Genomic DNA, 13,491 nt, shown 5'->3' on the forward strand with positions numbered 1-13,491 from the left:
CCCCACCACCAGCCGCAGGTTCTGAGAGCCTCCCCAGGGTCTGGCTGTGAGCATCCTGAACCTCCCTCCCTTCATATGGAGTCCTTAGGGTGAGGTGGCCAGGTCGATCCCAGAAGCTTCACTGACCCTCAGTGCCCTCTTCTCAGGGCCCCTTGACCCCCAGTCTACTGCTTCAAGGGGAAAGGAGGCCATTGTCCCACCCTCCCACTCTTCCTTGTCCCCACTCCACTCCATGGGGGATCTTCCAACAGCCTCCATCCTGCCTTCCCTGTGTGGTGGCCCTTTTTGACAAGCCCCAGGGGGAGGGAGGGAGAGAGAGACCAGCCACAGACTTAATGTCCTAGCAGGACAGGCGAGGGGGTGGGGCCTGGATCACAGGTGCCCAGCTCCCAGAGTTGCATGCACAAACACACACCACTACACAGAGCTGCTGCAGTGCACACAGTCACTCACAAACACAGATCCACCTACTCAAATCCACAGGGGCAGGGGGGCACAGGAACAACAGACTGCTCGGGAAGAGGCCACACATACACATAAGACACCTGTAATTCGTTCATAGGAGAATATAAATCACAAACATGCTGTACTTGCTAGGTTTGGGGACAGAGTACAAATGAAAATAATCTTGCTGACAAGAATAATGTCTCCAGATCTTCCCAGATCTGATCAAGTCTCTACTGTGAATAGGTTATAAGTTCTGAGTTGGTAGGGTCCTGGAGAAGCCTGGTGGAATGGACTGTGTGTGGCCTGAGAGCACTCCTTGGCAGGAAGTATCTGTGCCTGATACCTGCTATCTTGTTCAGTGCCTCTGATTGTAAATTAATAAAGTGGAATCTCACTTGTCAATTGATCTTGTGTGAGTTTGGCATATGTGAATCAGCTTCTTGGAGGCTGACTATCCCCAGGGAACAAATAAAACTGGTTTCCTGGCCAGACAACAGTGAGGACAGACTCAGGGTGCCGAGAAGAGACTGGTCCCCTTCCCGAGCAGATGCTGGGGGCAACAACTGTTCCCTGACAGCCAGTACTAACCGGCCCTTCTCCTTGAAAGCTGGTGGCTCTCAAGGTAAGCAATTGTGGGAGCCCCTTTCCACCAACTGCCAAGCCTTGCTGCTCAGGGGCAGCCTGGAGCACTGTGTTTTGTCTATTTTACAGGAAGGAAACTGAGGCTCAGCAAAGCTCCCTTTGGCAAAGTCTCCATTAGCTGGAATTGGAACCCAGGTATGTCTCCCCAGGGAGAGAAGAGGGGGCCCAGGTTGGTGACTGCAGCACTTGTAACACAATGGCCAATGTAGGGTTGGTCAAACCAGTGGTCAAAGGAGGGTCCATGGAGAAAGGACCCCCAGCCCTCCAGTTCCAAGGAGTAGGACCCAGGCCTTACCCAGCTGTGCCCACAGTCCCTAGCGGCACTGCTCAAAGGGAATGGAATTTGCTCTGACTTCTCTCTAGGGGGAACGAAGGCGCAGAAAGCCGGGGGCCTGGCAGGCTAACTCCAGCTCCAGCCCCCCAAGTGCCCCAGGCGTTCTGGCTTCATTCCAGCCTAGCCCGAAGGGGACATCTGCTTCCTCCAAGGGCCCCAGCTGAAGGGCAGCAAGGCAGGGGCGGAGAAGGGGGCTCCTTTACGGAGCCCACTCCCAGGGGTTCGTGGGGATCAATCATCTGAAAGCAGGAGCAACTTGTAATTTTATTCCCTGGGAGGAGGAGCCTGAGAAGTCGTCGGGGGTGGGGATGAGATGGGGGGGGGCGCAGGGAGGCCAGGGGAGCTGTTCAGAGAGGGGAGGGACTTGGCTAGATCTCCCAGGCCTTCTCCACTCTCCAAACTTTCACCAAACTCTTGGCCCCCGCCTCCCTGAAACCAAAACACAACAAGCTCAGGAGGAGCGGCGAGCGGCGCGGCGGGGCGGGCGGACTCGCGGCGGCACTGAGCCTCAGGAGGCTGATGCAACTTTCCCTTTAAGAAAGCCACCTGGGCGCACCGCGGTGCGGACCCAGCAAGCCTGGGCCGGGGGCTGCAGCATGGTAAGGAGCCTGGGGGAAGGGGGCGCTGCGGCCCGCGCCTCTGTCTGTCCCGCCGTCGGTCTGGGTGTTTGGTGGCTACGCGGGGCTGAGCCCCAGGACCAGCGGGCGGGCGAGCGTGTGTGTGTGTGTGTGTGTGTGTGTGTGTGTGTGTGTGTGTGTGATCGCGCATGCATGCGGGCATCTGGGGGTAAGAGTGTGGGTGCACGTACAGGGATGTCTGTCTCGTCGGAAAGGTCGGGGTAGGTGCGCGCGTCTGGGTGTCACCGCTGTCACCAAGGAGCTGAAGCGGGAGGGAACGGCGGCGCGGGGCGGGGGGCGCTCCTGGAGGAGGGGGAGCTGCGTGCCGACGCCGGTTCGGTCCGGGGCTGCGGGAGCGGAGCTGTGCCGGCAGCGCCGGAACCAGAGCTTCTGTCTGAGGCGCCAGTGGGTCTGCGCGCCAGGGGCCTGCGGGCGCCGGGAACCGGTGGGCCGGGTGTCTGCGCCCCTCATGCGGGCTCCTGCTCTCCATCTCCTTGCCGGCCGCTGGCCGGCCAAGCTGCCTATCTGGCCCCTCCAGCCGGCTTGCCTCACTATCTGCCCGCCCACTCGGCGGCCGGTTGAGGGTTCCCGCGCGCCAGCAGGTCCCGGGAAGCCGCGCCAGGGAGTCTCGGTGCCCTCGGGCTGTTGTCCTCGGCTCCCGGCCACGACTTTGGGAAGGGGCTACGGCCGCGTAGTTCTTTGGGGGTTGTAACCCGCGCCCTCCCCAGCCCAACCTTCATTCCTGGTGCGCGTAGGGCGGGCCCAGGCGGCCGCAGGTGAGGGCAGGGGCCTAGCAGCCTGGGGCGCCCACTCCCAGCCGGCGCCCCGCACCCCGCAGCCACGGCCCGCGGGAGCAGGCGGCGGGGCCGGAGCCAGGCAGGAGGGGGGCTTTCTCGGAGGGCCGGGAGGGGCCGGAGCCGGCTCGGGGGCGGGGCAAGGGGGCGGGGACCTGGGCGCCCGGGTACTTTTCCACGGCAGGGACCGGGGGCGGGGCTGCCGCCTCCGCACCAGCTGAGAGGCCCACACGTGGCGGCTGATGTAACGCCCGCCCCCGACACCTCGCACCCCGATTAAGGCGGACGCGCCCCGCTTCGAGGAATCTGGGCGCTCCAGGAGGTGCTACAGCTCCGAAAGCGACCTCGCCTCTTCCTGCCGTTCCAGGGCCTCTTCTCAGCCTGCCGGCCGCTTCTTAAAGGAGCCGCGCCCCCTTTCGGGCCTGTACTCCGCAGGCCACGCCCCCTCGCTGGTCACTCTTAAAGGAGCCGCGTCCCCAGCTTTCTGACAGCTCCCGCACAAAGCCTAGGTCTGTCTTTGCCGAAACAAGCCTGATGCTGCGGCCGCTAGAAGATAAAGGCTGGGGAGCGAGGAGTGGAGAAGGAGAGAAGGACATGAGAGGTTAAAGAACCCCAAAGTGAGGGAGCGTCAGAAGATTGGAGGATAGTGGGTGAGGGGACTGGTTCTAGGAAGGGACTAAAGAGCGACACTGAGCATGCCCAAATGTTTCCAAGGACCGCAGAGAAAACGCCCCCTTACTCGGCCTACACTGCGACTGAGGCTCAGTGCCCAGCTCTGGGGACACAGAAGAGTCACACCTCTGCCCTGGATGATCTGTCCAGCTGGTGGGGAAGGCAGATTGGGACACAAGTAACCATGCTGCAACAGCTACGTGTGAGGAGCATATTAATCAGATGTACACAGCGTGCTTTGGGGGTAACCGGGAGTAGCATTTAAAGATTGACTGCAAGTGGGAGGAGAAAGGAAGGCTTCTTGATGATAATGGCATTGGGACAGGTTTTGAAGACGGGTGGGGTATATACAGATAGATATGGGGACAAGGGTACTCAAGGAAGAGGGAACTGTCTAAGCAAAGGCATGAAGACAAGAACCCTCTGGGGATGCTGAATAGTCCCATGTGGCCACAGGTGGCCACAAGTGGCTGCAGGTAGCCGACCTTGAGTCTAGGCAGAACTAGGGCCCTCCCCTACTCTCACAGCCCCTCCACTGCCTCCGTCACAGTGAATGGAGATTATGTTTCCTCCTCTATCTCTCTCCTAAACTGTGAGGTCCTTGAAGGCCAGGAAAGAACCTGTCACCTTTCCATCCCCAGCGAGGACTCCAGGGCTTGGCCCAGATGGACCCTTAAAATTGATTGACTTGACAGTCCTGTTTGGAGGAGAGGAAGACTGAGCAATGAGACAGTAAAGGTGGGCTGGGTCCTATGACTACCCTCTCCCCATCCTCCCTTGGGTGGCTGACAGGCAACTCGAACCCAGCTCATCCTCTCCCCACTCCAAACCTGCAGCATCTCCAGCACTCCTGTCTCTGGGACTAGCACAGGCTTCTTCCTATTATACCAACAGAAACCAGAGACCCCCTCCTTATCCCTCACCCCCTAAGTCCAATTCATCACCAAGTCTCCTACCAAAGTTACGTTCTATATTTTTCTCAAATCTCTGTACCTCTCGCCACCCCAGCATCACCTTCCTGATCCAAGCCCCCTCATCCCTGGCCTGGCCTGTTCCTAACTGATTTCCTCTCTTCCCCTCTCCCCTCCCTCCAGTCCTTTCTCCACACTAATCTAGGGTGATGTTTTCAAAATGCACCTTCCACCAACTGCTCCTCCTCACAGTTACAACCCTGCTTTAAAGACTTCAATAGCTGCCATTGCCCTCAGGATAAAGACCAAAACCGAGGCCCCAAAGACCCCGAACCTGCTTATCTATCCTCCTCTGTCTTTGGCCACTTTCTCCCTCACTATCTGAGCCTCAGCCTCACAGTTTTTGCACATAGTATTTCATTTGCTTGAATCTCTCTTCCTCTTCTCTGCTCACTGTTGCCGAATCATCCCCCTCTGACTCTTAAACATCACTTCCTCAGGAAAGTCCTCTGTAACTCTCAGACAAGGCCAGGCCCCCCTGGTGTAGATTTTCGTCAAGAAGATCTTTCACTTTCACACCCTTTATTGTAGGCTTTAATTGTACACATTTGAGTCACCAGTTTCATTCATTTCCCCACCAGCCTGTAAGCTGCAGGAGGGCAGAGACTGAAGAGTTCTTGGTGCCCAGCACAGATCTGGCCCAGAGCAAGCCCGAAATAAATATTTGCGGAGTAAATGAATTGAATTGTGGCCAGCCCTAAATGCCTGCTGAACAATTTAGGCCATATCCTGTTGGCTGTGGAAAACTGTTGGAGGGAATCAGGGCTTTAGGACTTTGGGAAGATTAATGGATTGGAGGGAAGGAAAAAGTGGAGGACCTGTTGTGTCAAAAATTAAGCACAAACTTCAGAATGTACAAAGGAAGTATGATTAGCCCCATCTTCCAGATTGAGAAAACTGAGGCTCAGAGAGGTTAAGTAACTTGCTTGAAGTCACATACCTAGTGAGTGGCAGAGCCAGTTCCTCCTTCCAGGTCCCAGAGTCCAAGCTCTTTATCACAAGCTAACCTGACCCTGACCCACGTGGCACAGATGGAGAGCTTGTCAATAGTGGCCCATATATGGGTTAGGGGTAGGCCTGGTGCCTGGGTAATGTGGATGCCCAACCCCTAGAAGAGGGCCTGGCCTAGCGTAGGCATTCAGGTGGTACTTTTTGAATGGATGGATGGGGCCGTTTAACAGAAATGGCAGAAGCAGGAGGAGCAGCAAAGCTTTACACCCAACTCATTGTCCTGGAAGCAGCCCCCAAGCAATCTTTTCTCCACTAATCTGTCAGCACCCTGACCACAAGGGCTGTATTTGCAGTGCTTAGGGATAACACCCTGGAACTTAGGTTCCAGGACGGAGTGTCCTCAGTTTACTCACCTGACCAGAGGGCGTAATGCCCAACCAGTGAGGTGGCTCTTAATAATGCCATCTGCTGTCATTAATATCATCATGGTCATTATTATCATTATTGTCATTATTATCTGTTAGCTGAAGAGGGACAGCTTTGAGGACAGCAAATCTAGAGTTTACAGCTTGGGGGGAGGGGTGTGGTAAGTGAAGACAAGGGTATGATCTTCTAAGGGAGCACACCCCCTGTTCTGACTGCCCCCAGAAGACCAAAGCCACGAGCAGGGACCTCTTTAGGGAACAGTGAGAGGCAGGAAGGCCGGCCTGGGTGACTAACCAAAGGGAAATGGTCGCAAGTCACATCCCTACCTGGCTCGGGCCTGGGGAGAAGGTTATGCAGGACACCTGGTGGCCAGGACAAAGGCCTAAGGTAGCCAAGGGCTGATTTGCATAGGCAAAGAAGAGCTTCTTCGTCCTCTTTTCTAGCCTTCCAATGACTTCCTGGGCCTGTGGGTGAGAGGTGGCCCTTGAGGTGGCTGTAGGTGGGGCAGAGTGGCACAAAACAGCCTTTGGAGTAGAGTCGACTCCTTGAGAGGACCCAGAGAAGGCCCCAGTCCTTCCTAAGACCAGGCCCTACGGAGGGTGAATGTGCTTGTCCATCTGACCCCGGGTTTTCCTCCCATAAGAGAATCCTTTGAGGCTCCCTGAAGGTTGATTCCACTCCTGTGACCTGTCAAAAACTGCCCCCTCTTCCATCTGCATCCATCCAGCATTGAACCTGCAGACACCAGCAGCTGCATGGCTGCCCCTCCCATCTGTCTGCCCCTCCCGCTCGCCAGCCCCACCTCGCCTCTCAGAGGCTTCCTACGAGATCTCTCCGGCTGACCTGGCCCCTCATTCCAAGGCCTCAGCCTTACCCATTTCCCTTCAACTCAGTTCCACCAACACTCCCGGCAAGCTGAGCACCGCGCCAGGTGCTGGGCACAGAGGGGCAAATGAAACGCATCCAACCCCTCAGGGAACTGGCCAACCAACCCATGGTTGACAGACGTAAGCAAGTGAGTTGATAAGGACACTGGTAGAAGTCTGCACAAAACACAAAAGCGGAGACAGTTTGTTCACTGTGGGGTGGAGTGGGGGCAGTGTCAGGAAAGCTGCAGAGGAGAGGCGACACTTACGCAGGCTCCTAAAGGATTTGTAGAATTGCACCTGGTGAACAGGAGGGAGGGTGTTCGGCAGGGGCCAGCCTGAGCACGGGCCTGGCGGCGTTGTGCCTGCACATGCTGTGTTTGGTGTGCCTAGAGCTTCTGGTCCAAGTTAGCGACATAACAACGAGCCCGCTGCCTGGAGCCCAAGCTGAGTGGCACCGGGATAGGGAAGGACCATCCTGGACGCCTGGCTGGGGCGAGGTTGGGGAGCATGTGCTGATCCAAGCTGACTCCCCGTCAGGGGAAAGGTTGAAGCCATTCACACAGATGATGAAGGAATGGGACCCTGTCCCAGTTCTGTGTTCGTTTTTTATCTTTTGTAGAATTGGGCATCTGGAGAGTCAAAAATAGACCTTTGCCCATTGGGACAGGAAGTCTGGAGACCAAGGGATCCAGGGGAAGGTTTGGGAGAAGAGTGAGGTAGGAACTGGATTGAGGGTCATCCAGAAATGAGCAGGACAGGAAATGGTCTGGCAGGGGTTGGGCCAGGGCGGGAGGGAAGAGAGGGCCTGACAGCTGGTGGTCTGGGCCCTGCACTACCTGTTCTGAAGAGCCCTGAGGGCCACACATGTCCTGCCCTGCCTTCCTGGGCCAAATCCTCAGCGCATTCTCTGCTCTCTCCACAGCTCTTGAGGCCTGTGTTCTGAAAGGTGCTAGAAACAGAGCCTGTGAGTGTGATCTGGGACTCCAGAGCCCCTAACCCACCACCACCATGGTAGGAAAAGGTGCCAAAGCGATGCTGGTGAGTACAGGGACCGGACTGCAGGGAGGAGGGGCTCATGAGCACCATCCCCTCTGGGGCCTGCTGTCAGCTGCTGGCCCTGACAGGAGGGCCCAGGAGGCTCCATGGGGCCCCGAGTCTGGCACTGCCAGGGCTCCTGAGTGCTAGGGCTGTCCCAGGCCCAGGTGGGCAGCCCCTCACACAGCAGGTTAGATGCTGCCATGGCTCCGAGCCCATAGCAGTGCGGATTCCACCACAGAGCCCGAAAGGCATGCTAGGAGGCACGAGGCACACTTCCCGCCCTCATCACAAGATACCCTGGAGAGAAGGCTGCAGTCAGTCCTGCTGGGAGGGCTGTCCTGTGGCTGATACCCAACGCTGTGCTCTGCCTGCCGTGGGGAGCATTCAGCACGTGCTGATCAAGGGGTCCTCAGAGCCTGTCTGATTGTTTTCTTCTTCCACTCTGAAAAGTAACATAGAGCGTTTCATTTCGAATCCTCTCCTGAGGCCTCCTCAGAAAGCCTCCCTCTCCCCCTTCCCCAAGCCACACACTCTCTCAGAGCGCAGGAGAGGTGGTGAGAAGCAGTGGGCAAGAGCAGGGCCGGCTCACTGATGGACGGAACAGGCCAGCACTGGAATCAGGAACCAGGAAAATACCCCAAGGGCAGTGGTTGTATTCCTCCTCTTGGGATCTTGCCTCAGGAACCAGAGACACTGGGCAGCTGTCAGGGGAGGAAGCCAGTGACTGAGCACGGCCCCTCCCCGTGGCTCCTCCCTTCCCCACATGGAATCTCGAGTTGCTGTTCACATTCAGTGAAAGACTGATCGGCCTAGGGTCTCTGCCGAGCCCTCCCCAAACAAGCCCTGTCCCTCACCAGGGATTTGATTTCTGGGACTCGAAGAACTTGGTCCAAAGGAATGGTCTGGGGGAGGGAGCTGGACAGTCGTGCTCCAGGCTCAGGACCCTCTATCCTGTCCTGTTCTGAACTTCCGGCATCCAGCCCCTCAGACCTGCTCTGGTCTGGCCCCCTCCTTACTGGAACAAGTCTGAATGCACTAAGCTTCTCAAAGTATTCCTCAGCCAACCTGAACTCTGAGTGCTCAGATGTGGGCAGAGCTGGGGGTCTCCTGACCTGAATACTTGCTAGGGGGTGGATGCTGTGATAGAATCAAAAATGGCCTCACCCTTCCCGGAAGTGTTGGAATTGCCATGAGCCTGTTGCAGGAAGTGGGCTGTGGCTCTGCCCCTCCCTACATGGAGATTCTGTGTCCCATGAAACTTAAGAAACCCTCCGAGTACTCTACACTACTCAGTACTGGCTGCTCTACTTTCTCTGGAGTGACCCTCAAAGGACTGGGGCAGGGAGGCAGGAGAGATGTGGAACCCACGTGGACAACATAGGGAGCGTGAATCACAAGGTCCCAGAATCCCTGCCGGAGCTGAGCTTCCCGGACCCTGGGCTCTGCCGGCCAGCAGGCCAGCCCGTCTGTGGAAGGGAATGTTGCCTTGGGACGCCTGTTCCCAGCACCAGGATGTGCCTAAAGATAGCTGGGGCTTGATTTCCTCCGTGCCCTCTGACCTTTGACTTCTGCCCGCCACTGCTGCGTCTGAGGCTCCATAGCATGTCCCCTGGGCACCCCCAGTGGTTGCTCGAGATTCTATTCCTGCTTCTTTCTCAGTTCTGCCTATGACCTTGGGCTCCGCTATTCTCGGGGCCCAGTTTGGAACCAGTTCCGCCTCCATTCGGTGCTTGTCTCTAGGATACAGCCTCTGAGGAGCGCCATCTCTCCTAGCTAACCTAGGCAGCTGCGCCCGGACTTTATTAGGTGCCTGTGGTCCCCTAAGGGCAAGTGACTGAGGATGCTCCTTCTCTGGATGCCATGGTGGGGCAGAACAGAGGGTCTTGAGGGCCATGCATGGAAGCCAGTGGCACTTGGACCGTCCCAGGTCTGTGGCTTCTGTTGCCGTTTGTGCCCTGGTAAGCTGGGAGTAGGCAGCTGGCCCCTGCCATGGGGTCCTCACTTCCATCCCCCTTTGCCCCAGGTTTGGGTGTGAGGACATGGGTCCCCTGGATCTCTTCAGTGTCCACCCTATGTCATCCTTGGAGCTTCTGCTGGGCTCTTCATGTGGCAGGTGCCCCGTGGAGGGTGAGCCACTTCCCAGCACGTGCCCAGACCCACATGCCTGCCGCACGTGTCCCTCCCCCCGCTCCCAGCCCAGATGGTCTCTGCCAGGCCAGCTCAGCTGCCTCCCTCACGCCTCAGCAGCTCCTAGGACAGGGCCGTGCAGGAACCCAGCTGGCCGGGGTGCCTCCAAGCCTGGGAGCAGCTGGGATGCTTGGGGGCACTGGAGGTGGGGGGTAGCGGTGGTCCTTTCGTGGAGACCTAGTGCCTCTATACACATGTAGGGCCAGGCTGCCTGGGGCTCAGAGGACAGGAAGCTGGAGGAGAGGAGCCCAGGACAGGAGAGCCCTACTGGGTCAGCTTTAACCCCACAGCTGCACACCAGGTCCACAAGCTGGCCAACTCAGTCCCCTCCCCTGTGTCCGCTCCCCACTCATACAGCATCTTGGGCAGAAAGGCCTTGGTGAGCCTCACTGGCCTCTCCCAACATCTTTGAGTGCACTGGTTGCTTCTGCCCCTGGAAGCCTCATGATGAATAAGAGCAGTGTCACCTGGGCTAGAGCCCTGGGTGCCAGAACATCTGAATCGTCCTAGAAGGCTTTTTTTTTTTTAATTTATTTTATTTATTTACTTGTTTGTTTGTTTATTTTGGCTGCGTTGGGTCTTTGTTGCTGCACGCAGGCATTCTCTAGTTGCAGTGAGCGGGGGCAAGCTTCTCACTGCGGTGGCTTCCCTTGTTGCGGAGCACGGGCTCTAGGCGTACGAGCTTCAGTAGTTGTGGCACACGGGCTCAGTAGTTGTGGCTCGCGGGCTCTAGAGCAGAGCTCGGTAGTTGTGGCGCACGGGCTTTGTTGCTCCGCGGCATGTGGGATCTTCCTGGACCAGGGCTTGAACCCGTGTCCCCTGCATTGGCAGGTGGATTCTTAACCACTGCGCCACCAGGGAAGCCCCCCTAGAAGGCTTTGAAAGCGCCACAGGCCACCTGGGGCTGCCCCACCCCGACCTGTTCTGTTATGCTTTGACAAGAGGGTTTGGATACTTCTTGTCTGCAGCAGCCATCACAGGGCCTGGTGAACAGTGGGTGCACACCCAGCCCAAGTCCTGGCATGTAGCGGGTGCTCAACTAGTATGGGCTTGACACACATCTGGATCTCAGCAAGCACAGGCTTGGCACCCACCTGGCCCTCCCTTGGTAGAGGGCCTGTCACTTACCAGCCACTCACCTAGCATGAGTCCCAGCATGTAACAAGTGCTCAACTAGTACAGACATGGCACACATTGGGCACTCACTTAGCACAGTGCAAGGCGCACAGTGGGTGCTCACCCTGCTCAGGGCTGGGCATATATTGGGTCCTCACATGGCACAGAATTTGGCATGCATGGGGCACTCATGTAGTGCAGGACCCAGCACACCACAAGGGCTCCCTGTGGGGCGGACACACAGTGGGTGCTCTCTTAACACAGAGCCTGGCACACAGTGGGAGCTCTCCCAGCATTGGATGTGGCACACACTGTGTGCCTTCCTAGCACGGGTTTGACACACAGTAGGTCTTCTCCTACCTCAGGCACCAATACACAGTGGGCACTCTCCTTCTATAAGGCCTAGCACAGAGAAGGTGCTCTCCTAGCCAGGACAGCCTGAGCAATGACTTAGATAATCAACTAGACGATCCTAGATGCGCAACTACCCCCTCCCCAGTGAAATGGACAATATCTAGAGCCAGAGGAAAAGGCCCAACCTCCTCAGGCTTCCTCTCCGGACCTAGAACCTGCCCTCCGTTCCCCTTGGTCTCCCTCCCCTCCCCGGCCTCCCTGGAGGCCACCTACTCAGTCCTGCGGCCTCCCCTCCCCTCACACGGCTTCCCTGCAGCCCCGCCACCCCCAGCACTTTCCAGTCCTGGCTCAGCAGGACCTTCCCTCGGAGTCACAGGGTACAACAAAGACCCTAGACTCCTTGGCCCTCTGGAGGCATGCCCACTCTTATTAAGAAAAGTCAGAGGCGGGGTTGGGGGAGTCGGCCTCCCTGAGTGGGGCTGGGGCAGCTGGATCCCACTAATGAGGCCTCATTACTGCCAGGACCCAGCTGGGCTGCTGCCGCCTCCTGTCCCCATGGCCAGAGCCAGAGAAAGCTGTCCAGCCAGGGCTGCCTGTTCTGGGCACCCAGCCCAGGCCAGGGCAGCCAAAGCCCAGAGCCCACCCTGGGTGGAAGTGAGCAGTTGGGCATCATGGGTGACTGGGCCTTCCTGGAGCCAGTGGCCCAGCCAGGGCCTTGGCCCTCAGTTTGGGCTCACAGGAAGTCCACGGAGCGTGTCTGGGGGCCCGGCTGCGTGAGGCTGGCCCGGGGAACAGCTCAGTCAGTGGAGTCTGAGGCCATTCTTAGGAGACTTGCTTGAGCCGAGGTCAGTCCCCATCTTCCTCCCCAAAATGGGCATAATAACATACCTATCTCAAGGGGCTGTTGGAAGGATTAAATGAGTTAATATATATATAAAGTGTTTAGGACAGTGTCTGGCTCATAGTAAGCACTTAATATGTATTATCTGTTACTATTATTAATAATGCTAATAGCTTCAAAGATGGATGGATATTATCCCCATCTTAGAGATGAAAAAATTAAGACCAGACATGTTAAGTGACTTGCCTAAGGAGATATATATAGTGAGAACTGCCAGAGCTGGGGTTTGAACCCAGGCTTGTCTGACTCTAAAGCCTTTGCCCTTTAAAAAGAATGTCATCCTCCATGTTCCCACTGGGGTCACCTCACTTACCAAACTCACAGGGAAGCTGTCCTTTACATCAGAATTCATACATGCTTCAATTTGACCGATGTTTACTAAGATCCTACCATGTACCAGACCCTTTGCCAACCTATCAGTTTCCAAAAAGAGCTATGCCTTCCCAGCACCAGAACACTCGTGCCCACCTTCCTGGCCACGGGTTTGTGGTGTCTCAGCATCCGCTGGAGACTGACCAGTGAGTGTGGCCTCAGAGAAGAGGGATTGGATGGGTCTGAGTGACATTCCACCCCAGCCATGGTGACACCTGCTAGACTGTGCCCAGCCCACTCAGTACACACTCCCAGAGGGAACACCTCAGGTTCTGGGTGATGCAGTACTAATCCTCAAAGGCCCTTATTCTGCAGCCACCCTCTTGGCTAATGCCATCTTTCTTCAGACAGGTGACAGCACCGTTCACTAAGCCAGAGCTTTTATACATGGTCAGTCATATTCTCTATTGAGGACACTCCATCATCTTGGCTGGTTGGGAGTCCCCTACTCCTGGGAGGACTGCTTCAGGACCCATCACCCCCCAGCCCACAGCATTCTAAAAAGTCTGAGATGCTCTGGTAGTGCCCTGTGGGTTGCGCCTCCTTCCCCCTTCTCCTTCACCATCTCTAGTGCCCAGTGGTACCCAACCACCTTACCAGGAGCCCACCAAGTGCCAGGCCTATGCGCTCAGAAGCATCTGGGCCCCAGACCTCATTCTGGAATGGGAGCCGCCCTCTCTCTCTCTCAGTTCCACGTCCGCTCTGCCTCACCCTGTGGTTGTGAGTGTGTGTGTGTGTGTGTGTGTGTGTATGTGTTTTGTTCCAATAACTTGCTGGGAACAAGGGAGAAACACAACAAA

The 13,491-nt window shown here is 56.8% G+C and overlaps 1 protein-coding gene across 1 annotated transcript in view; it reads left to right on the forward strand.

The window, feature by feature from the left end:
• Positions 1-1,857: 1,857 nt before the first annotated feature.
• Positions 1,858-13,491, forward strand: part of SLC6A9 (solute carrier family 6 member 9) — a 30,885-nt gene continuing 19,251 nt past the window's right edge. Inside the window, exons 1-2 of the mRNA XM_061184323.1 lie at positions 1,858-2,022; positions 7,646-7,761. Coding sequence (XP_061040306.1) covers positions 7,732-7,761 — 30 coding nt within the window. The 5' untranslated portion in view covers positions 1,858-2,022; positions 7,646-7,731. The remainder of the gene's footprint in view (positions 2,023-7,645; positions 7,762-13,491) is intronic.

The sequence above is a fragment of the Eubalaena glacialis genome, chromosome 3, assembly GCF_028564815.1.
Source record: "Eubalaena glacialis isolate mEubGla1 chromosome 3, mEubGla1.1.hap2.+ XY, whole genome shotgun sequence".
NCBI lineage: Eukaryota > Metazoa > Chordata > Mammalia > Artiodactyla > Balaenidae > Eubalaena > Eubalaena glacialis.